Here is a 26070-nt window from a genome sequence, read left to right as displayed (position 1 = left end):
AAGAACTTTGATTTTTGCTGCTTTGAACTGTTTAAAACCTTTATTTATCAAAACTTTGTTTAACTGAAAGGCTGACAGGATAAAAAACAACAACATACAAACAAAAAAAAGATCAGTGATAAGGTGTTGTCGTTCAGATAACAATGAGTTTTCTGTCTATAGCTTACATATGTATTGATAAAAAGTGATGTATGTAAAAGGAAAAAAAAGAGATTAACACCCAGGGAGGATGGAAATCCCTGGTCCGTTCTCTGCCCACTGGAAAAAGTCACACTGTTTACCCTTTTGAAAGCTGCAGGTGTAGAAATTTCGGCCATTGTTGGGTCCTAGTTTCAGAACGGTCCTCATTAAACAGCGTTTCCCATGGTGACAAAAGGGAAAGTGCAAGTCAGCCCACTGCAACAGAGAATAGTTTCTTTAATTCATCTGTCAACTTTTATTTCAGGCTCTGAAACTTGATGCAGAAAGTTTGAGCATGCTTTAAAACTGAAACTACTTTGAACACAATTTAAGTTTGGTATTTTTTCAGGCTTCACAATGCTGCCGAGATAAGTTGCTTTTTATTTTCACCTCAAAGAAGTCACACTTAGTCTCTCTGGGAAGGGAGCAGGAGTAAAACTGCCGTCCCTTGTTCTCCCCGTCCTTGTGGACCGCCCTGAGGACAGCTGGACGGCGATGGGATGTACAACAAGGAGCGCTGGGACTGGAAGACATGGAGGGGCTGCTTGTGGATTCTGTTTTGTTCATACTGACAGAAGTAAAGAAACAATCCTATTAGTTTGGAATAAATTGAAGTTAACACACAAGCACACCAGTCACATCAACCCTTATTAGGGAGCAAACAGCCTCGTTTCAAAAGTGTGTGAGGATATTTCAGAAACAATTGTATTTGCATGGTGTCCTGCTATGGCTAGTCATCATTTGTGCTTTTTTAACAATGTTGCATTAAAATTCCAAAGCTATGTACTTTTTTTTTATCCCACTTATCCCCCTGAAGTTGCAAAAACTTCTCTTATTATAAACTTATTCATGAAAAGCTAGGCAAGAGATTCACTCACCGTGAGTTGGGGGTTCCATTTTGAGCATTGTTACTAGGAAAGGGGCTGCGATCAATTCTCATTTTCTTGGATGGGTGACTGTAGGAGGCCAGTGATTCCCTACTGGAGCGTTCGGTACTTTGCTTCTGCCAGCCACCAGAGGCATAATTGGGGCTTGTTGTCCCTTGGCAGACGTTGTATTTATATAAACCTCGCTCTGTCGCCAAGGAATTCAAATGACTGCCGGCTGGGGACAGAGGGGAGTTTGCAGGCTTTGGCTTCTTGCTCAAGTCAGAGAAAACAAGCGTTGTAGTCCCTAGCGCAGACCTCCAGTTGACTTTGAGCTCCTCTTGTGGCTTAGTGAAGGCGATGCAGGGGTATTTAATCAAATCAGCAGTGAAGGGTGATGCTTCAGCACTAATGTCGTCTTGGCGGGCTGTGGAGAAGGAGCCAGAGTGAGAAACTGATTTCATGTTCAGCAGCTGCAGCTTGTTCTCATGAAGAGGCTACTCTCATGAAATGTAGCTTGTTGTTAGCTTAAGTGGTTAGCTTGCCATAAAAATTTACCAGTAAGAATCAGACTGCTGCGATGTGTACTCTGATAAGATGCCACAATCTGCTGTGATAAAAATGCCCTTATGCAAAATTCAAAGACCTGAGCCCCAGCACAATGAAACTCAAAAAAAAAAACTACTCTCCCATCACACAAAGCAGCTCTAATATGTCCTTAAGCAAGGCAGTTTCTTGACTTTTTTCAATATTATTTTAACCCCTTGTTCTTCTGTACAAGCAGACACACAGAGCTCTGTCTATCCAAAGTTCCTTGTGACTTTAAATTCACTTCATTTGTGCTTCTTGGGAAAATTTGATATTTACTTTGTACTGTTATTGGGATTAATAATGCTAAGGAAGTTAAGAGGAAAAAGGACGAACATGTACCAGTAAAAAATCATTTTAATATTTATATCCCAGTTTATGTCAAAGTAAGACACCAGGGTGTGATGAAAACAATCTTAACCATAATTTCATAATGTTAGCACAGGAGGCCTGGCATTTAGTCTGTTTTATAAAAAAAAATCAAATTAACTTAGATTATTATGAAATTATCTTGTTTTCCCCTTTTCTTGCTAATTTCTGTTAAAGCAAAGTTATTTTAATTCTATAATCAGATTGTACCGAATTGAATCGGACCAAATCGTTCTGAATTGAATCAAATCGTAGTCTGTGAATCAAGATTCGAATCGAATCGTCCTGTGAAGAGGAAGTGAGTTTAATTGCTGCATACATTGTCTGACACTTCTGGGTCTTACCTCTGGCAAAAATCTCATACTACAGCATTCCATAAGTATTATTTTGATTATTTTTATAAAGCCATGCATGTTGTTGTGAAGCACTTTTTAAGCTCAGTTAGGGAATGTGTCTTCTACATCACACCACGATGTTTAAGCAGAAGCTTACTCTCAACACTAACATAACCGTAAAGCAAGCCTTCTTCATTTTCATTATGCTTGTCAGTTCACCTAAAACTGTGAATGAAGTGTTGCAATCTGCAACCTTACAGTTTGATGCCACTCAATCCAAAATCAGAACTTAATCAGGAAAATAAAATATATTTGCAAAGTAAGCAAAATATGTTTAGAATAGAAAAACACAAAAGCTTTTTACATGTTCTGCAACTGCAGCCATGTGCTTGAGATTGCAGGTTTCTATCCTGCCTTAAATGTGGTTTGTATGATTTGAGAACATTATGGCAGCCAAATCCGTGGATCGATGCCCAAGTATATGGGGACATAAGATAGTCAGTTATTTACTCATACTTGGAAAGCTCTGCATAAAATAGACCATGGGAAAACTGTAGTCATAAGCTTTAACCTAAGCTATCATTTAAAAAGAAAGCATGACACATTTAAAATTTGATGTATATTCCTAATAGATTGACAGCTTTAAATACAACAATACCAAGCACATAATACAGCTGTGCTTAAGGGGCTACAAAAGAGCGATAGCAAGGACATTTCTTCATACATATCCTCACTACTGCCATAATGCGTCTCAAAATTGTCAGAGAAAAAAATGACAGTCTGGCTCATTACTGGAACAACAATTTCACACACACAGAACTACTAAGGCAGTCTGCTTGAGTGCAGTGCCACTCCGACAGCACTGTCATTGGTGCCTTGCTCAGAAGTACTTACACATCAATTTCAAACAATACATGGAGTTATTCAGCCAAACTACAGCTCCTTTTATTTCATCTTCTGCTAACAAGGACGTTCTGACGCCCCATTAAATGCTGTGACTGTGAAAAAAATAACACTCACCCTCAGGTCTGGGAGTGAGGCAGGCATCACAGGCTTTAGCAGCTGGCTGGTTGATGAGCGTGCAGAGCTGACAGGCCCAGTCCTCTTCCTCCTTTTTAGCCACGCTGTCATTGGTCCTGTCACTGTAAGCCCAGCCAATCAGGCTGTTTCTGACTGGAAGCTTACTGAAGGAAGAACATACAAGAGTGACAGCTGTGATCCTAATGAATCTGTTATGTTAATGAATAAATGTGTTGCTAATGAATAAAACATGCATACTGAAGTGGAAACTTTAGCTGTTTCCACCAAAAGGTCCAGTTCAGGATGGTATCCAATTACTTGTGTTTGTTCTGTCAGAAGGGGAGAAAGGTTCCAGAATAACCTGTACTGTCCTGCTTTTTAGTACCCTTCTGTGGGTGTGCCAGGCATACCTCAGCTGACCCCAATAGGTGGAGCTAGACACACTGCACTCTGCTGACTGGTTGAGAGAATATCATGTCCCGTAACACCGTGTCCTAACAGGACATGACGCAGAGTGTCAGGAATATAATCAGCTTAACTACATTGATTCATATTGTAATGTCCTGACAGCATGTGAGCAATGTTTTTCCCCCTACTTCCCTATTCCAATTTTTGCAAAAGTAGGCCAGGAACAAGGAAAGAGGTAGATGACAAGGCACAGAGTGTCCAACAGGAGTATCGCCCTGATTTTCTTTCACTTTCTTTACTTAACAGAGGTCATTAGCTTGCTTTACAAAGTGGAGATAGTTGTTAATAATATCCATGTCTGTGTCCAAAATGTTTTGTGCTCTGACTTGTGTCAGCATAGAAGCAAAATTATTCAGCTCAAAGCTGTCAAAGGCTTGTGAATAACACCACACGACTGTTTTTTGCCCTAACATAAAAGCTCTAGATGTCATGTTTTCACAAGGGGAAACTAAAATTAACAGAGCAGAGAATTCAAAATGTAATGGATACAGAATGGACAGTGAGCGTGCAATGCTGTGCGATAGGACCTGATGTCTGATGCACACATGCAGTATGGACAAGGAGTTAAACATAAATTATAATGAATTATTACAAAAACAAAACATTTTTGGTCAGTGCCAAGAGGCCAGCTCAACTCATCAATGGTTTTCCCCTTATTTTGTCATTAATTTGCTTTTAATGCAAACAGTGAAACAGTGATATGTTTCTTAGCAAATAAACGTTATAGGGTGCTGAGTAAATTATAATGACAACTCATTAAGACGAGTAGCGGACGAGCAGATTCTAACATCCTGCTTTTTTATGTGAGAACAGGTTTCCTGTTTTCTTTTTTTGTTATTTAATACACATTTTGTTGTTAATCTATACAAATTGAAACAGTAAAAAAATGTAGCAAATGAAGTGCCATTTTGTAGCTGAAAAACACTCTAATAAAGGGCTGCTAAAAAGACACTACCATCATTGTGAGCAAGGCTGGATGGACACTGGCTGTAAAAACACAAGCAAGATCAGGGTATACCATTAGAAAACTGCACTAAACTGCGCTGGACTTCCTGTTGAAAATACACCAAATGTTGCTGAGTAAAACAAAAGAGGGATGCACAAAGTAGGGTATTTGCCAATATCCATTATGTGGATATTTCAAAACTCATTTTAGCTGATACCATTACCAATATATCTATATTTATTTTTAATCAAGAACACAAAGTAATTCCTATAATAGAATAAACCTGTTACCCTTATTGTAACAGTCTGCTTTTGAAACAAATGTATACATATACATATGTATGATTCTACCATAAAAACAGTGCATCTGGAAAGTATTCACAGCGCTTCACTTTTTCCACATTTTATGTTACAGCCTTATTTCAAAATGGATCAAATTAATTTTTTTACCTCAAAATTACACAATACCCCACAATGAAAAAGTAAAAAAAAATGTTTGAAACTGTTTTTAAAAAATCAAAAAAAAAAATGTACAAACATGTACCTAAGTATTCACAGCCTTTACTCAGAAGCATCTTTGGCAGCAGTTACAGCCTTCATTCTGTTTGAGTATGATGCTACAAGCTTAGCACACTTTGTTGGGCAGTTTCTCCCATTCTTCTTTGCAGAACCTCTCAAGCTCCATCAGGTTGGATGGGAAGTGTCAGTGCACGGCCATTTTTAGATTTCTCCAGAAGATGTTCAATCGGGTTCAAGTCTGAGCTCTGGCTGGACCACTCAAGGAAATTCACAGAGCTGACCCGAAGCTACTCCTTTTCTGTCTTGGCTGTGTGCTTAGGGTCGTTGTCTTGTTGGAAGACAAACCTCCATCCCAGTCCAAGGTCCAGAGTGCTCTGGTGCAGGTTATCATGAAGGATGTCTCTGTACATTGCTGCATTCACCTTTTCATTGACCCTGACTAGTCTCACAGTTCCTGCTACCAAAAAACAACCCCACAGCATAATGCTGCCCCCACCATGCTTCACTGTAGGGATGGTATTTGCCAGGTGATGATGAGTGGTACCTTGTTTCCAGACATGATGCTTGGCCAAAGAGTTCAATCTTTGTTTCATCAGACTAAAGAATTTTGTCTGGCCACTGTATGTGCAGGCCTGATTGGCGGAGTGCTGCAGAAATAGATGCCCTGGAAGGTTCTCCTCTCTCCACAGAATAATGCTGGAGTAAAAGTGGCCATCAGGTTCTTGGTCACCTCCCTGACTAAGGCCCTTCTACCCCGATTGCTCAGATTGGCCGAGCAGCCAGCTCTAGGAAGAGTCCTGGTGGTTCTAAAATTCTTCCATTTATGGATGATGGAGGCCACTGTGCTCACTGGAGCCTTCAATACGGCAGAATTTTTCTGTACCCTTCCCCAAATCTGTGCCTCGACGTCATCCTGTCTTGGAGGTCTGTATACAGTTCCTTTGACTTCATGGCTTGGTTTGTGCTCCGTCATGCACTGTCAACTATGGAACATTATTTAGACAGATGTGTGCCTTTCCAAATCATTTCATAACAACTGAATTTACCACAGGTGGACTTCAATAAAGTTGTAGAAACATCTAAGGGATGATGGGTGGAAACAGGGTGCACTTGAGCGCAATTTTGAGTGGAAAAAACTTTGAATACTTCTGTACATGTGAATTCTTTGCTTTTTATTTTTATTATAATTGCAAAATTTTCAAACAAACTTTTTCACTTTGTCGTTATGGGGTATTGTATGTAGAATTTTGAGGTAATAAAATGAATTTAATCCTTTTTGGAATAAGGCTGTAACATAAAAAAAGTTGATAAAGGGAAGCACTGTGAACACTTTCCAGATGTACTAACATTGTTGGATTTTCTTTTTTAAATACAGACCCAGTCATTTCTTTGGATTACATGAAATTTATATTCCATTTATATTTTTAAACAGTAACAGTCAAACCAAGCTTCATCTGCCTTTTACTTTTGTGCTCTCTAATGCACAAAATGAAAATGCGAACCTTTTCTATGGAGCTTATAACCTGACATGCCAGATGAATTTGTTTCACACATCCATCTGGGAAAGCTTCAATAGGAAATGTTTGGGAAGAGGCAGAGGATTTGAAAAAAACTCGGAGTGTGATTGGATGAACGTTCTGTCTGTCACATCTCAACGGGCCAAAAAGAGCAACAAAACACGTGGCGTAGCTGCTATCGAGCTGGACATGTGCAGCTGCCGAGGGATAACATGAAACATGGCAACTATAGACATGTAAGTACTCAACTTTTGTCAATTTTGAAAAGAAACTCACTGCTGTCCTTTGTTCTTCTTTTAACAAAGAAATATTGTCAAGTTCTGATAAAACTGGCGCTTTAGCACTATCCACACTAAACTCTTCCACCATAACTGCACCAGCTCTTGCTGCTGCTTGTTTATGTCACAACTCTGCCATGCCTGAAAGTGCTGCTCCTCGTTGCTGATTGGTCCTGTCACTTTCTAACCGGGCCCAAACGGTTCAGATGGGAGCTTTGCAAGATGGATTTACCAGTGAAAAACAAGGAATCTGCTTTGCAAGGTTATGAAGCTTATACTTTACAATTAAAAATTAATTTTCCTGATCAAAAAAACAGATATTTTGGGGGGGGGGGGGCTGTTATTCCATAAGACAATTCTGACAAAAAACAACAGCTAACCCCTTTTTGTATACTGCCGACATATCTGCAGAAGTATTGGCAGAAATATTCATATACTATGACACAGATGATATTTCAAGGTGATATTTCAAATGACATTTCAAGGTATTATCTGTTTACATAACCTTGCAAAGCAGATGGATACGCCCGTTTCCTTGTTTCTCACTGGCGAATCCATCTTGCAAAGCTCCCATCTGAACCGTTTAGGCCCAGTTAGAAAGTGACAGGACCAATCAGCAACAAGGGGCAGCACTTTCAGGCACAGCAGAGTTGTGACATAAACAAGCAGCAAGAGCTGGTGCAGTTATGGAGGAAGAGATTAGCGTGGATGCTGCTAAAGCGCCAGTTTCATCAGAACTTGCCAACATTTCTTTGTGAAAAGAAGAACAATGAACAGCAGTGAGTTGTTTTCTTTTCAAAAATGACAAAAGTCGAGCACTTACATGTCTATAGCCACCATGTTTCGCGTTATTCCTCAGTAGCTGCTCACGCGCAGCTCGATAGCGGCTACGTCATGTGTTTTGTTGCTTTTACTGGCTTGTTGAGATGTGACAGAATGTCCATCCAATCACACTCCGAGTTTTTTTCAAAGCCTCTGCCTCTGCCTTTTCTCAAATGTTTCCTATTGAAGCTTTCCCTGATGGATGTGTGAAACAAAACCATCTGGCGTGTCAGGTTACTGTTTACACCCATATTGTGCCAATAATATCATGCCTCCCTATAACAGAACTCAGTTTCTTAGTGTTTGGACATAAACATGCATTTGTTTCATACATGATTAGGAGAACTTGACACAAACATGAACCTATTAGAATGTACAAAATGTTAAAATATTTTCACACTATTTTTCTACCCTGTGTTTTTTTTTTTAAATCAGATTGTAGATTTCATATTTGCCACATCTTAAAGCATAGCACAATACAATTAAAGTGCAACTTTCATTGCTGAACATTAAAACCTTCACAAAGAAAGGAAGGTATGTTTTATTACACTGTCATGGTTTTAACAGGGTGAACATCATTAAAAACTAACCGGGTAGAAAATTTATTCTAGGAATATAACTACCATGCAGAGAAATATTACACAAATTATTTTTTCTTTTTATGAATTCAGTTTATGCTTTGGGTGACGTATAGATCCAAATTATTTACAATGTGTGCACAATTTAAATTTTCTTGATCACTTATATAACAAGCAATTAGTGCTTTGAACTGCAAGTGCAAAATAAGCTATAAATATAAATAATTCAACAGCTATTATTGTGAGTGGATTATAGAAAATACAGGCTAAGAAAAAATTTAACCCATACAAACATTTGCAGTTTGAGAAGAGGATGAGAGATGTGTTTCCTGTAATTGCTCAGAACATACATGTCAGTGCTCTGACATGAAGCCTGGCTATGTTTGACAAGAATGCAAATCTGCAACACCAACAGTCAGAGGAGGAAAAGTAGCTGCGGCTTTCAGGAAACTTTCCTCGCAGATTGCTTTATCAGCTGTGTAATGCGTTGTAAGGGCTTTAGGCTCTAACCCCTTGCAAAGCTCTGCTCAAACACAACCCAGGAGGTGTTGAGCCTGTGCCCTGCCTGGCAAACACAGCCTTATATGCGCATTAATTTTCCCCCTTCATAACACTTCCCACTCCCTGCCAAGCCCATCTGCCTGCAAAGATGGCCTCTCGAAATTTGAACACATTATCTGAAAGGGATTTAGAACTTTCTGCAAAGACTAGGTGTGGAAAAGTGACACTCAGCTTTACTTTGTTACATCCTGGTATTACATTTAAATAAGTACAACAGGTATGGAAGAATTAAAGGCCTTTACAGCAGGTTTTTTCACTCCTATGCTGAAACATTTTCTTGCCAAAAATGTAATAAAATGAAGGTTGGATTTTTTCAGATATCAGAGGAGAACAGGCAGACTGGTTCAAGATGATAGAAAGGCAGCACAAAATAAAATAATCAGTTGTTACAACCAAGGTATGCAGCGCAACATCTCTGAACACACAACACGTTCAACCTTGAAGCAGATGAGCTACTGTAGCAGAAGACCACAGCAGGGGTCAGCTAAGAACAGGAAACTGAGACTACAATTCACACAGGTTTTAAAGGGTTAGAGCAATGAAAAAAGAGGCACAAAACCACCCTGGTTGTCAGGTGTTGTTTTTTCATTGCAACGCTCTCAAGTGCTCTCAGTTGATAAAAGTTCAACTTTTGCAACAGAACCACACTTCTGAATGTTATTTCTCCCTCACTGACCTATATAAATCAAGACAGGAGGGATTTGTGGCACCAGGTAGGTAAATCTACCAGGTCTGTAACTGCTACCAATGCCATGACAGGATTCCTTTACATTATTTCCATGTTAACGTGATTATAATTTGTTTGGAAATAAAAGAGGGAAATATTAACTACACAGAGTGGATATTACAGAGTAAAGTACAAGTCAACGTTCCTAACCAAGCAACAATAAAATGCAGGTGAAGGTACAGGAGAGACGATGAAAAAAAATGTATGTGTATAATGGTATTGCTACAGGCTAAGATGAGTTTGAAAATACTGGCCTATCAGATATTGGGAAAAATCCAGGATTGTGCATACTATGTAGAAATAGGTAATAAAGGCTGTCGATTTATGTATTCAGTTTCATCTAGGATTGACACTTTGTACATATTTGCTTTATAAAATTAAGAAGTGGATGGGGGGGATAAAATGTATTTCAAATGTATTAATTCATCTCTGTATTTCATTAACATGCTTTAAATACATTACCTAAAGCAACAATTGTTGTAATGATACATTTTATGCATCACCAAGGCAAAACTTTCGACAACAATAGTCTCTACAGAAAGCAGCACAACAGCTTTTTCAGTCAGAGTCACTAATACTATGAGGACGTCTACCTGGTGTCAACCCCGCTGGGATCTGCCTTCTGACAGCGCTCGCAGAAGTAAGTCATCCTTCCGTTGTCTCCAAGACGACAGACTGTGATGACATCAGAACACTGGCCACACTGGGGACGCTTGTAGACTTTGTAATGTTTGTAGAGAGGAGAGCCAGATTTGCGACACTGATAGAGATGAGAGTGAATGAAAAGACCAGGATAAAGAGAAACATCTACCTCTTCTTTTCCCTGTTTATTATGCATAAACAGGAATGTTTGTTTTGTCTTTCCTCTTGGCAGTAGTGCTTTGGCTTCTTACTTTACTTCCTAAGCATACAGGATTTCTAATAAATCCACATTAAAAGTCAAATTAAATGTGCAAATACAGTTGTATCCAACTAAATATTCACACACACATCAACAGTTACCTCCAAAACAGTTTCAAATACATACATACACTATTGATATTCAAACCTTGTAAAAGAGAAGAGTAAAATCACGTGTCATCTTCACCAAGTGATGAATCTGCTCGTCTTTCAGCTGCTGAACCTATGAATAAAGCAGCACTGTTAGTTACAGTGCACAGCCAGCAAGTGAATAAACCTTATTTGTATAGCTTTTCATTTCAAAACATAGACGAAGGGCGCTTCACAGCGAGCAAATCAATAATACAAGCATATCAACAAAAAAATGAGCACCAGACATGAATGAGAAACTAGATTTAAAATGATGCAACAAAGAAAAATTACACACAAAGTATTCCCAAGAGTTGCAGGCAGGGTAGCAAGGACCTGGCTCTGGCTCAGAGAGTCTGTATTAAAAAGCACACAAACACTTGTAGCTCTTTCAGGACACCTAGGGGCTCGATAATGCTGGAGAGGCTCATAAAGTTTCAGTGGTCCCTGAAGATAGGGGGCAAAAATCATAGATTAACATTTGGCCCAGCATGATATATTCTTAGACCCCATCTGACACTTTGAAGAGCCCCTGGTAATAGTTGAGTAATAGAAGTTTCATGTCACAAAGTGTCTCTTATGGCAGTGGCTAGGTCACTTTAAAAATCCCTTTCTTTAATGTTTTTTTAACAAAAGTATTACCTAAGGGCAATGTGGAGCATTAGATTTCTAACAGTTCCTGTACTGCATTATCGGGTCAGGAGTAGAAACCTTTACGTGTTTTTTCTATAATGTAAATTCAAAGCAAAAAAAAACAACCTTATTTCAGAGGAAAAACATTTTTAAAACCAATGAAAAAAATTTCCAAACCACACAGGGAGGAAGGCATATCTGTGCCGCAATGCGCTTGTTTGTCTTCTCCATGTTTTCACCCTCCTCATTGCAATGCATCACTCAATAATACAAAGGGCTTAAACTTTTTCTGCGAGAGTTGTCTTGCATTTTTACCCATTTTTTTTCCCTTTGTTCCTCTGCTGAACACAATCCATCATCTTTTCCATACCTTCACGGCTGGGTGGAGGCCTGAGTCAAACAGGGCTTCGTTTTTAATGATGTTGCCGACTCCTGGCATGACGGCCTGATCCAGGAGAACGTCGCACAGCATCCTGCCTCTCTGGCTTTGCACAGCCTCCTCAGAGCGGGAGAAGCTGAACTTAGGGGAGCAGACATCCAGACACTCCATAGCCTTCACCCTTTGCTCGCAGTCCTCTGTTAACCTGCAAGTATACAGTGTAATAGTCCTGGAGGTATTAAGAAAATACATTGCTGCTGTTACCATGTGCCACAAGGTCAACTGGTGCATTCTTGGGATTTCAAAATTGTTTCTTTCATTTATTCTTTTCCAGTTTGTTTGTTATGAGATGGGGCAGCATAGGTGAAATTTTCAGACATTTGAAATAAATGTCTGTCTGGCTACTGAACAACACACCAGGACCTTGCAGTCAATGAACAGGACAAATGTCGAGCCAAGACGGCTGTTTTTCATGCAACAATAGCCACTGTGCTCAGACACCACCTAATGTAGGACACAGTCTCTGAATGAGACTCACACCCCAAGGTGAACTTCTGTCACCTCAATCTATCTGGGCTACGCTGGCGTCCCTGTTACCTTATTTCCACAGTGCTGTCAAAGAAGCACACAGTGTCGTTAGTCAGGTGTATTTCCAGCACTGGTAAGGATCCGGTCCTCTCCTTCCTCACAGCAGGGTTAATGCGCATTGATCCGTTCATACCAAAGTGGACTCTAACAAAGGAAGTAAGCATGAAAGAGAGGGGAAGAAAAGACAAATTCCATTTAAAGGTAGCATGTCGTGATTTGTGTAATACTTGACAACAAAAGGACAGAAATGTGGCCTTGAAGATGGAGGCTCTATTAGAATAGTCTGAGGCTTCAATGAAAAACTCTGTTTAACAATAGCTAGTGTGTGTGTCAGTCAAGTTCCATTAAAACAGCTCAGATGTTCTGGAGGTCACATTTTTGTGACAATGTAAGAAAGTTCTTAGATTTAATTGGCACGTGGCATGTGATATAAGCTGGAAACCAACATTTTAGTTATTTTTTGGTAAAAAAAAAAAAAATCTTTCTTAATAGACTTTTACCTTTATTTCTCACAAAATGTAGCCTATTTGCACTTCTGAGATGTGCAAAACTATAGTTCATGAACCTATTGTTTACACATTTTATTTATGTTAAGAATACAATTATCTAAATGCCTTTTTTTTTTATTCCTCTTTTTTCTATTATGCATCAACACACCTGTCCAACTGCCCATCAACACAAATATCTAATCAGCCAATCACATGGCAGAAATAAGTGCATTAACAGGAAAGGTTGAGACAAACAGCTGAAAATCAAACTGAGAATCAGAATGGAGAAAAAAATGTGATTTAAGTGACTTTTGAAAATGCAACCGCTGTAAAGTTTCATGTTGCTTATACCAAATTCTATCCCTACCATTTGAATATCACGGCAGAAATCGAGACTCATCAGACCAGGCATCGTCTTGCCAATCTTTTTTTGGCAAATTTTGGTGAACCTGTGTGAACTGAAGTCTCGCGAGAGAGAGAGAGAGAGACGAGACTAAAATGTAATTTTGTTTTTGTCAGACATTAAAAATCCCTATTTCTTTTCTGTGTATTTAAGGTATATCAGTATTTTCATTTGTATGTTTTAAATTAATTAAAATATTGTTAGTTCATTAATATGAGTGTTTTACAGTTGTATTACTTTTGCTATCTGGCAGATAAAATTAGCTCAAAGAAAATTAATGTCTTGACCTAAGGTAAAGACTTAAATGTAAGGACTAAAACATGTTTTTGAGTTTTCATTGAATAAAACCAGACTAAGACTTTCAAGAGTGACAATGGCTGATATATGACTAAAGGCATTTTAATCCAAGGACTAAACATAAGACTAAATTTTAAAAAGCTGCCAAAATCAACATTGGCATGCAGAGATGTTCCTCTGCATACCATGGTTGTAAAGAGTTATTGTTGTTACTGTAGACTTTCTATCAAACTCATCCTGCCATTCTCTTTGGTTTTCCTGGCAGTCTGTCCATTTTAACTTAAAAGCAGGCTATGTTTACAAGCCCTCCTACACAGCATTGTCAAAATGTAGAAGTAACAGAATATAACAGACATGGCCCTTTTATAAATACATCCCTTTTTTAAAGATTTATTAGTCAAAAATTCAGAATCTCCTTTTCGATTAAGCACCATCAAACCAGAGGGAGTGATGTACTGAAAATCAGCACTGCTGTGACTCAGTCATAGGCACAAGGCCACCATGTGATATTGTTTTGCACACATTAAGTCACTTCATTAGGTATACCTGTTCAACTGCTCATAAATACAAATATCTAATCAGCTGGATACATGGCTGTATCCAACGAATTTAGACATGTAGACATGATGATCTGTGGACGTTCAAACTGAGCATCAGTTAGGGAACAAAGGTAAATTAAGTGCCATTGTTTTTAGTGGTCGATTGTTTCTAGTTGTCCATTGTCCAATTTTAGTGAGTTTGTGTGAATTGTAGCCTCAGTTTCTGGTCTTAGCTGACAGCAGTGGCTCTTGATTTGGTCTTCTGCTGCTGTAGTTTATCTGTAATTTTTGTAAGGTTTGACTTGTTCTACATGCAGAGATGCTCTTCTGCATACCTGCTTTGAGTTATTGTTGCCTCTCTATCAGCTCAGACCAGTCAGGATATTTTCTCTTGTTCAGACAATTCTCTGTAAACCTCTGAGATGGTTGTGAGTGCAATTTCCAGAAGATCTGCAGTTTGTGAAAGACACGACAACCATACGACACTTTAAAGTCACTTAAACTATCTTTCTTTCCCATTCTAACACTCAATTTGAACTTCAGCAGATTGTGTTGCCTTATGTGAAGTTAGACAGGTATACCTTATAAAGTGATCAGTGAGTGTATATTTTTAATGCTTTCTTTTTGCAGCAACAGCTCACAAGCTTCCCTCAGGATAAATGACGTATTTCTGATTTTGTATTGTATTGCTGCCAGTCCTTCTCCTTTAAACAAAAAATCTAAGATGAAAACCAACAATGATGTGTTTTTAATTTTATTAGTGCATTACAAAAATATTCTGAAAAACTAAGTAACTTTTGACAGTTTTGTTTCCAAATGGCACTGAACCATGCAAAACTAAGCATAGTGGCAAAAATTTCTCAGGGTATGACATTCAAATTTTTTTCAAATCATGCATTTTCTTTCAGTATTTTAAAATGTCATTCTGCATTGATCTTCAAGTATATCTTTAGCTGTTTTTATCTTGATATGTATATATTTTTATCTTTTTCATCATAGTCTTTTGTATTGATTTTTTAATCCGTTTATTTTGAGTCATTACAAATTTGTGATTTGTTTTTCATCAGTTTTGTTGTCTGCTATCTATAAATTTTTGCTTTCTCATTGTGCATAAATTGGTGGGTGTGGTTACTGATTTTGATTCTCAGTCTTTATTGAATGAAGCAAATTGCTTTTACATGTGTGAATATAAATAGTGCTATACAAATCAAGTCTGGCTTATCAAAGTTATGGGAAAATAAGAAATGATGGGTCACTGATTTTTGGGTTGACTGAGAGTACCACTATAAAAATATATGACCATTTATAGCTTTAAAAAGATTATGAGACAACAGTATTTGATAAGGAAGGGATATTAATATAAAATATGTACGCCTGGCTAAGTTGAAGCAGTAAACGTACAGAAAAAATGCTGCACAAGCATGAAGTAAATAAAAAAAAAAAAGGTCATATAATCCTACAGGTAACAGAATAAAGTGAACCTTCAATCCAGGGCACTGAAAAGGGGAGAATAAGGAGAAGGATTCTAGGGGCCCATGATTGACAGGGGCCCAGAGAGGCCCCTAAAACAATTATAATACTGACAAAAAAATATGACACTCAATGAGCGTACAATCACATACATTAAGTTTATTTGTTTTGGAAACATTTCTCAACGCCCGCCCCCCTCTCTATTTACGTAAAATGGTTCAGTCCACCTGCTCCATCAGACAGCCTGCAGAGCGCTAACTTTTCACAGACAGCAAGTGGAGGCAGAGACGACAGGATGCCTCAAAAGTCAGGGAGTTAAAAAAGAAAAGAAATAAAGCTCAGACAGGAGGAAGACGCAAAGGGTCGACAGTACACACGGACAAAATTGTTGGTACCCCTCTGTTAATGAAAGAAAAACCCACAATGGTCACAGAAATAACTTGAATCTGACAAAAGTGATAATAAATAAAAATTCAATGAAAATTAACCAATGAAAATCAGACATTGCTTTTGAATTGAATTGTGGTTCAACAGAATTATTTTAAAAAACAAACTCATGAAACAGGCCTGGACAAAAATGATGGTACCTTTAACTTAATATTTTGTTGCACAACCTTTTGAGGCAATCACTGCAATCAAACGATTTCTGTAACTTTCAGTGAGACTTCTGCTCCTCTCAGCAGGTATTTTGGCCCACTCCTCATGAGCAAACTGCTCCAGTTGTCTCAGGATTGAGGGGGGCCTTCTCCAGATGCCATGTTTCAGCTCCTTCCACAGATGCTCAATAGGATTTAGATCAGGGCTCATAGAAGGCCACTTTAGAATAGTCCAATGTTTTGCTCTTAGCCATTCTTGGGTGTTTTTAGCTGTGTGTTTTTTTTTTTTTTTTAATTTACGTTTTATTGACAATCAGCAGTACATGTAACATATGTATATATTTCACTTTAAGTCACATCATATCATCTGAATGTCCATTTTTCTAGATAGAAAAGCAGAACAAAATAAAATAAACAAAAACAAACAGACAAAAAAAATAATCTCCTTAATAAGAACCTTAGTACATAGAGAGTGAGACCTGATTAATGCTACAGGCACTGTATATTAATTAGAATCAACAGCGATAACGTCTAGTCTGTGTGGTGTTACATAATTTATCCATTTCTTCCAGCGTGATTTGAACAGGTCCTTATTATAATTCACATCTGCTGTTATTTTCTCCATCCTGTAAATGTCCATTGTGATGTCCATCCACATTTTCAGTGTTGGGCACTCCTGTGAGAGCCATTTTTTTGTGATGGCCTTTTTAGCCGCCACTAACATAATATTAAATAGATATTTGTCTCTCTTGGGCCATCCTTCAGGTATGAGTCCAAAGAATAAGGTTTTACTTTCCTGAGGCAGTTGATTTTCTAATATTTCTTCCATTGCCTTATGAATTCCCTTCCAATAAGCTTTAATAACCTGACAATCCCAAAAAACATGATAATGATTTGCATTTGTATTTCCACACTTTCTCCAACAAATTGGTGAGTTATTTTTATAATGAGATTTTTGATACGGTGTTATAAAATATCTTATGAGGCTTTTCCAACTGAATTCTCTCCAACTCTGTGAACTACTACATTTCCACTGATGTTCCCATATTGTTATCCATTCGTCTTCCGTTATGTTTATTCCTCCTTCCTTTTCCCATTTTGTTTTAATATACAGGGTTGAGTGTGTTTTCATACTTATAAGCCCTTTATATAGACCTGAGATAATACCTTTATCTTTCTTCGAATCGTATGCCCTTTTAAACAGGTCTAGCAGCTGTTTGCTTGCCTCTGATACACCTTTCAATTTGTCCCCAATGAAATGTCTCACCTGTAAGTAACGATAGAAATCTCTTGCTTCTAATGAGTATTTCTCTTTAATCATTTCAAAACTAAGTAATGAATTTTCCTTTACTATCTTACATAACGCTGTTATTCCTTTTTTCGTCCATTCCTTGAATCTGGTATCCAATTTGTTTGGAGAAAAATGTGTATCATATGCACACCATTTAAGGATTACTATATCTTCTCCTAAATTGTATTCTGTTATTACTGTTTTCCAAATTTTAAAAGTCAGCTTAATCCATTGGTTTTCTATATTTTTCAGGTCTTGTAAGTTACTGTCGGCAATATGCGCCTGTATGGGAATTGAAGTCAAACCCTCTTCAATGCTTTTCCATTGGGCATCATATGAAGGATTACACCAGTATATTATGGTCCTTATTTGTGCTGCCCAGTAGTAATCTCTGAGTGACGGAAGACCCCATCCCCCTTTTTCTTTCACCAATTGTAAAGTTTTAAATCGGATTCGAGGCCTTTTACCTTGCCATATGTACCTGGATAGTATTTTGTCCCATTCGTTAAATTGTTTTTGGCTTATTTCTATTGGCAAAGTTTGAAATAAATATAACAATTTGGGTAGGATGTTCATTTTAATCGATTCTATCCTTGAATTAAAACTTAAGTAAGGGATTAGATTCCATCTCGCTATATCCTCTTTAATTTTCTTTTGTATCAATGAGTAGTTGCGTTCTGATAATTCTATGAGGTCCTTTGATATTATGATTCCCAAATATTTAATATGTTCTGTTTCCCATGTTAAATGGTACTCACTCTTGATTTCTTCTGGTGGGCTGTAATTGTATGTAAGCAATTGTGTTTTACTTATATTAATTTTGTATCCTGATAATTGACCAAAATATTCAAACGATTGCATTAGTTTACGTAGAGAGTTTGTTGGTTGCCCTAGAAAGACCAATATATCATCTGCATAGCAGGCTAGCTTATGCTCTTTCCCCTGAATATTAATGCCATTTATCTCTTTGTTTTGTCTTATGTACTGAGTAAATGGTTCCAAATATAATGCAAATAATAATGGTGAGCACGCACAACCCTGCCTTGTGCCTCTTTCCAGATCAAAACTTTTTGATAACCCACCATTAATTTTAATTCTGGCCGTGGGTTTGTCATATAGTGCCTGTATTGTTTTGATTATTGTTTCGTTCAAGCCAAATTTATGTAGAACTCGGTAGAGAAAGCTCCAATCTACTGAATCGAAAGCTTTTTCCGCATCTATACTAATCACCATCGCTGCTATTCTATTCTTTTGAATGTGATTAATAATTTGTAATGTCCGTCGTATATTATCTTGCGTCTGACGCTCTCGGATAAACCCTGTCTGGTCATTATTTATCAAATTAGGCATGAACTTCTCCAATCGTCTAGCCATGATAGAGGTAAAAAGCCTATAATCTGTATTCAGAACTGAAATTGGCCTGTATGATCCACATTCCAATTTATCTTTATTTTCTTTTGGAATAGCAGATATGATTGCTTCTTTCCAGCTTGGCGGTATTTGTGCCTTCTTTAAAACCCAGTTTAATGTAGGAAGCATCACTGGTATTAACTCATCTTTTAACCCCTTATACCATTCTGCCGAATAGCCATCTGATCCTGGTGATTTATTTGATTTAAGTTTACTTATAGCTATTTTTAACTCCTTTTCTGTTATGTCCTCGATCATTATTTTGTTCTGTTCTTCATTTAACACTGGTAATTCCAATGAGTCCAGAAAATTATCTATTTCAGTTATGTTTCCCCCTGTGTTTTTAGTGTACAGGCTCTTATAAAATGTTTCAAAGGCTTCTTGGATTTCGTTTAGTTTACTTTTTGTTATTTTGGTAACTGGATCTTTAATTTTGTGAATTGTGTTCTGTGCTATTTTCTTTTTAAGTTTCCAAGCTAGAACTTTCATTGATTTAGATCCACCTTCATAATATCTTTGTTTAAGAAACATTAGATTCTTCTTTATTTCATAGGTAGCCAAATCATTAATTTCATTTCTTGTTTTTGTGATTTCCCCCAATAACTTCTGTGTTGTTTTCTTTTTATGTTTCTCCTCTAATTCTTTCAATTTTTTTTGAAGTTCTTCTAATTTCTTATTTCTCATCTTTTTCTTGTAAGAACATATTGATATAATTTTCCCTCTGAGGACAGCCTTTAGGGCATCCCATAAAATGGGAGGGGATGTATCATCCTTGTCGTTCTCTTCCAAGTACAAATGAATCTCTCTTTTAACCTGTTCCTTAAAATGAGGATCATTAAGTAGGCCCGAATTTAGTTTCCAGTTTTTCATTTTTGGTTGTAGAGCTAGATCAACGGACAGATATAGAGGTGCGTGGTCACTTAAGTCTATTGTCCCAATTTCACAGGTGTTTATTTTGTCTTTGTCTTTTCCAAATGTAATAAAATAATCTATTCTTGTATATAAGTGGTGGGGTGATGAGTAATGGGTATAGTCCCTTTGTTTGGGGTGCAGACCTCTCCATATATCAACTAAACCCACCTCCTCAAATAATGTTTTAATTTTCTTCACTAGAGACATCCTATTCTGTGCCCTCCCATTAGAGGTATCTAATTGTGGCATTAAATGTATATTTAGGTCCCCCCCACATATTAGAAGGCCTATTGTCTCTGAAACCATCATATCAACAACTTTCTTAAAGAAATGGATGTCACTTCCAGGTGGCGCATATATATTTAACAATGTAATTGGATTCCCCTCAATGTTTCCCCTTACTAATATAAATCGTCCCTCCTTATCACTTATCTCCAATGTTTTTTCAATGTGTATTTTGCTTGATAAGAGAATGGCCACTCCTCTCCTTCGTCCATTTTTGTAGGAAGATGAAAAAACATTTGTAAAACCCATCCTTTTCAATTTCTCATGTTCCTTAGAATCCAGGTGGGTTTCCTGTAGATATACTATTTGCGCTTTTTCCTTTCTCATTTTAGCTAGAATTTTGCTGCGTTTTATTGGATTCAGCAGACCATTTACATTATATGAAATAATTTTTACTTCTTCCTTAACCATGTTCTGACTCTCTAAATGTTTTTGGAAAAGTTACACCCTGTGCAGTCCATTCACTCCCTGAACGTACATAAACAAACATTATATAAACATTAGTGCTGTATGGAACAACAGCTACAAACCGAAACCTTAATTGTCCTTGAACACAAAAAAAACAAAACATGTTGACTTCCCACTGTGGGGTCTCCGATATGACCCTGAATAAGCCCCGGTGAAGGGGGGGCTTTGAGGGGGGGCCTCTCTCACCTGCTGGTGCTAAAGGGCCTTCCTTTGCCGTCCGGCCTGTGTCCATTCTTTCTGTAGCATAGGCTGACGCCCGACCGTATTCCTTATCTTTATTGCCATATACAGTTTGTATTGTCTGTCTTATAAAAAGAAATCTTAACTATGTGACCTAGATCTTCATGGCCGTTTTTTCCAACAATAAACAGCTAGAAAATGAGGAAAAACTCACCGTAAGTCCCTTTTATATATCAGATTTTCAAGACATACTATTATTCCTTGTCTTGTCGTCTGTATGCTTGGAGTTTGTCCTTGTAGTCCTGGGTCCTATCCTTATTCTTCTGGCTCTTGGTCCTTCTCTCTGTGCGCCACGACAGGCGTCGGATCTGCTCCAAAAGGGTCTCTGGGCGTTTGATGATCTTTACTGGAAATCCTCTCTTTGCCAAGTCACCTGTCGCCTCCTCCGCTGAGTTGTATAATACCATTCCCTCCGGAAAAAAGACTCTCATCTTAGCTGGGAACGGGGTTTGGAACCGGATTTTCTTTTCCTTTAATACCAATTTCACCTCTGCATATTCCCTCCGCTGTTTCAGAACCTCAGGTGCATAATCATGATCCAGGTTAATCTTGTTTCCCTGATACTCAAATCCGCGTTTCTGCCAGGCTTTTTTTAATATTTCTTCTTTCGTTCTGTAGCTGGCCATTTTGGCAACAATGGATCGTGGCGCCGCGCTCGGTGGTGGTTTTGGCACCATAGCGCGGTGCGCTCTCTCAACTCGTAGCTCCGCTGAGTCTGGTAACTCCAGTTTCTGTCTCAACAAATGTTCCACAAAAGCAACCATTGACTGTGCGTCATCTTCCGATCCTTCTTTAATGCCATGAATTCTAATATTGTCTCTCCTGGACCTTCCCTCCAGGTCCGTTAACTTGGCGTCTATTTCAATTTGTAGCTTGACCAACTCCGTCACTGCTTCCTGGTTAGTTCCTATCCGAGTTTCGGCATCCAGGATTCTTTCTTCGGCCTCTTCTACTCTTTTATTTGTTTTCTTTATATCTGCGCGGATGCCCTTGAGCTGTGCATCATTATCTTTTCTGAATTCCCTCAATTCTTTGAGTATGAGGTCCAGGCTTGCATCGCTAGCTTGTTCACCTTCGTCTGTTAGCATGTCGTTATCCTCGATGGCGCTACTAGCAGGGGAGGTTTGGTCCGCTCCGTCTTCGTCTTGTAACTGAAATTGTGTAGATTTCTTGTTTTTTCCTCTTGGCATCTTAAAGCCCTCTCTCTTATATCTTACTTTAGCAAAAGTTGTTACAGATTCGGGTTGTTATGGGCTGTTTTTGACTCAAACGTCAGGAGCACGTTCACCTATGCTGCCATCCTCTGGTTTGCCAAACCGGAAGTCCTTAGCTGTGTGTTTTGTGTCATTATCCTGTTGCAAGACCCATGACCTGTGACTGAGACCAAGCTTTCTGACACTGGGCTGCACATTTCTCTCTAGAATACCTTGATAGTCTTAAGATTTCATTGTACCCTGCACAGATTCAAGACACCCTGTGCCAGATGCAGCAAAGCAGCCCCAGAACATAACAGAGCCTCCTCCATGTTTCACAGTAGGGACAGTGTTCTTTTCTTGGTATGCTTCATTTTTGCGTCTGTGAACATAGAGCTGATGTGCCTTGCCAAAAAGTTCCAGTTTTGTCTCGTCTGTCCATAGGACATTCTCCCAGAAGCTTTGTGGCTTGTCAACATGCAGTTTGGCAAATTCCAGTCTCGCTTTTTTTATGATTTGTTTTCAACAGTGGTGTCCTCCTTGGTCATCTCCCATGAAGTCCACTTTGGCTCAAACAACGACGGGTGGTGTGATCTGACACTGACGTACCTTGACCTTGGAGTTCACCTTTAATGTCTTTGGAGGTTGTTCTGGGCTCTTTTGTTACCATTCGTATTATCTGTCTCTTTGATTTGTCATCAATTTTCCACCTGCGGCCACGTCCAGGGAGATTTGTTACACTCCTGTGGATCTTAAATTTCTGAATAATATGTGCAACTGTAGACAAAGGAACATCAGGCTGCTTGGAGATGGTCTTATAGCCTTTACCTTTAACATGCTTGTCTATGGTTTCATTTCTAATCTCCTGGGACAACTCTCTCTTTCGCTTCCTCTCGTCCATGTTTAGTGTGGTACACACCATGTCACCAAACAGCACAGTGACTACTTGTCACCCTTTAAATAGGCCGACTGACTGATTACAAGTTTGTAGACACCTGTGATGCTAATTAGAGGACACACCTTGGTTGAACATGTCCCTATGGTCACATTATTTTCAGTCTTTTCTAGGGGTACCATCATTTTTGTCCAGGCCTGTTTCATGAGTTTCTTTTTTTAAAATAATTCTGTTGAACCACAATTCAATTCAAAAGCAATGTCTGATTTTCATTGGTTAATTTTCATTGAATTTTTATTTATTATCACTTTTGTCAGATTCAAGTTATTTCTGTGACTATTGTGGGTTTTTCTTTCATTAACAGAGGGGTACCAACAATTTTGTCCACGTGTGTATGTCACCCAGTTCTTTCATAGGAAAGGTGGCTCTGTTAGTGGTTCATGTGGTGGAAAGTTGTGGAACATTAGCCTGTTGTCTATTCCTAACTTTGTACATACTTTATAAGCTAGCTCACTTTTCTCCCCATATTAGCTCATATTTCTGAAGAAAACTCTGGATTTATACATTTCACTCTTGTTTTAGTTAAATAATCAATGCAGGCAAACATTTAGCAAGCTGCTCTGCACATATTCAATCAGTCAAAAAATGATGCATGTTCCGAACAGACACGTCAAGAGCAGCAGCAGCTGTCAGTCCACCCCTGCCCCACCTGAACAAGCCCAAGTACCCCCTGAGGAAGGAGGTGAGCGGCTGTGTGTTAAATTAATTGATTATTATGGAGAAAACATTAAACATTAAAGAATAAAAAATCATTCTGAAATTTAAAAAAAAGTCTATAGTCTGTATTTATTTCAGAACGATTTTAATGGTTTAAAAAGCACCAGCTATCTCTGAAATATAATGTTTGGTCAATAGTTTGGGACTCTTAACCCTTGCTTTGCAGTAGGAACAGAGAACATTTCTAGAGTGTGCAGACTGGGTGACTGGTCTCGATCCAATCAGAGAAATGTTTACATTTTGTGGAAATTGCAAGACTAAATAGCAACAACAATATAGCCTCATATATGTATTTTTTAACCACAAATCTAATGCCATCACCTGTAATACAATACACCATGTGAAGTCCTGCAATTTTTTTGTTTATATGTGAGCCTACTTTACTTATTTTAATATCTGCTGCTGATTTTATTTATTATCATTATTGTTATTATTTATTTTTATTGTTTGCTTGTTGCATCTTGTTCTATAGATGATAATGTTCAAATTACAATAAATCATAAATGGCAATTGGCCATTTTGTTTTTGATTTTTTTTTTTTTTGCTAAGATTCTGTTTCTCCACAGATTATAATTGCATTTAATTTTAATGGAAGAGGTTATTTTGTATTTAAGTTTTGTATTTTCAGGTAATTAATCTTAAGAGAATTTTATGTTCAAGTAGGCTATTTAAAGAAAGAGATGGGTTTTTTATTATAGAGTAACAGTCTTGCAGCAAACAAATAGATCTAAATGACTTTCATTGTATTTTCGGTGCTTCCCCTACCAAGTAACTGTCATGTTGTTGTTTTCACAAATATGGGAATGAAAGTCAAAAATATCATTAAAATGCATAGTTTTATGTAAAACAGTATCAAAATTTTCCGCCGGCCTAATCGCCGGCTGTGGGAGGGCCCAGTAAGATTTCTTTTCATGGGGTCCAAAATCCCTGCTGGCGCCCTTGCCTCCAATACTGTGTTCTACACTGAAGTATAAGTTTCTTGGTAGTGTAACGTCACCTCACTAAAATATTGTCTGTATGAGTGAAGTGTACATTACCTCAGCGCTCTTCGACCAAAATACATGAAGAGCTCCTTGCCCAGAGTTTCCACCCCGGTGTATTGACACCCATTCAAACACTTAAAGGCATTTCCCTCAGGGCTGTTTTTCTGTGAGTTTAAACAGAAACACAAAACGTATGATGAATTTCAGTTTCCCTCACAAAAAGTACTCATAGTTTACTTATCATAAGCTCAGATACTAATTGCTAACTAACGACAGCTTGTCACTGGTCAGTGTATTACATTGCTATCAATGTAAGGCTTCTTACCGTGGAAGTTAACAAAGTGCCTTTCAGCTCTTTCAATTTCTGTCCTTTCTGGATTTTAGCGCGGATTTTCTCTCCGTTCAAAGTGCACCCTGGACCTTCAACCATTTTAAATACACTCTTTTACTAGTTATTTCTCAGTAAACTCTAAACAAGCATCGGAAATGTTGTCGTCTCGATATTCCGCGAGGCCGCCACAAAATTTAATGTTGCGCATGCGTAGTAGAGTTTGTATCCGGAAATAGGCGTTACGCAAATAAGGTCCTTTTAGGGTGTACCACTGCTGTAGAATTTAGTCTACTGCTCACCGATTTATCATTCGTTGTTGTGACTGCTGTATTTCATCAGACTGATTTTTCTCTGGAATGTAAACAACGAGCAACAGACCACTTGTACCTTTCGTCGAATTTTTGAGTCAGCCTAAAACTAGCTTTACTGACTTTGTTTTAATGCTCTCTAACAAAAAAGCTCTTGCAGTTTAAAGTAAAAGAAAAGTACGAGACACACAAGATGTTTGAAGATCCAAAAGAGGTTTAAATATCCATAAATGTAACAGTAGTTACTCTCAAAACATGATCTGAAAGAATATTTGGTTATTATTTTTAATGGAGGCCTGACTTTTGTTGGTCGAATAGGCTTTTATTCTATGAAATGTGCAAGTCTACGCAATAAATGCAATCTGTCAAGTCAAATCAAGTGATTGGAATACTTTAGAGATTTTTAATATTATTCTGGTTTATTTCATAAGGTGTGGAAAAAAATGTACCAAAATATTGAAAGCACATGCATAATTTTGCTCCAAACCAAAACATGAATTTTCCTTGTAAGCTAGTATGAATATTATGTTCCTTATGATTAATGACTGTATGGTTCTTTGTGAACCACTTCTACAAGACTAAGTAGTTTCTCTTAATTTCCACTTGAGGGCGCCAGAGTACCATTTTTGCTTCAGCAAATTTCACAAGAACATTCATGTGATGTAACAGACAGACAGACAGATAGACAGACAGACAGACAGACAGATAGATAGATAGATAGATAGATTTTTTTATTTATATAACTGACCAACATCACACTACTTTATATTAGAAGTAAATAT

At 38.0% G+C, this 26070-nt stretch overlaps 1 protein-coding gene across 1 annotated transcript; it reads right to left on the bottom strand.

Moving 5' to 3' along the window:
* Positions 1-25: 25 nt before the first annotated feature.
* Positions 26-25193, bottom strand: neil3 (nei-like DNA glycosylase 3). The gene is made up of 10 exons (XM_041797302.1): positions 24975-25193; positions 24704-24813; positions 12412-12546; positions 11806-12019; positions 10822-10896; positions 10367-10533; positions 3359-3522; positions 1059-1473; positions 571-748; positions 26-396 (listed from the first exon to the last, which is right to left on the bottom strand). The coding sequence occupies exons 1-10, from the start codon at positions 25077-25079 to the stop codon at positions 214-216; spliced, it is 1746 nt and encodes a 581-aa protein (XP_041653236.1). The 5' UTR covers positions 25080-25193; the 3' UTR covers positions 26-213.
* Between the last annotated feature and the right edge of the window lie 877 nt (positions 25194-26070).

The sequence above is a fragment of the Cheilinus undulatus genome, linkage group 10 (genome assembly GCF_018320785.1).
Source record: "Cheilinus undulatus linkage group 10, ASM1832078v1, whole genome shotgun sequence".
In the NCBI taxonomy this organism is placed as follows: Eukaryota; Metazoa; Chordata; class Actinopteri; order Labriformes; family Labridae; genus Cheilinus; species Cheilinus undulatus.
Note: the sequence above shows the minus strand (reverse complement) of the source record. Positions and strands in the feature narration are given on the sequence as shown.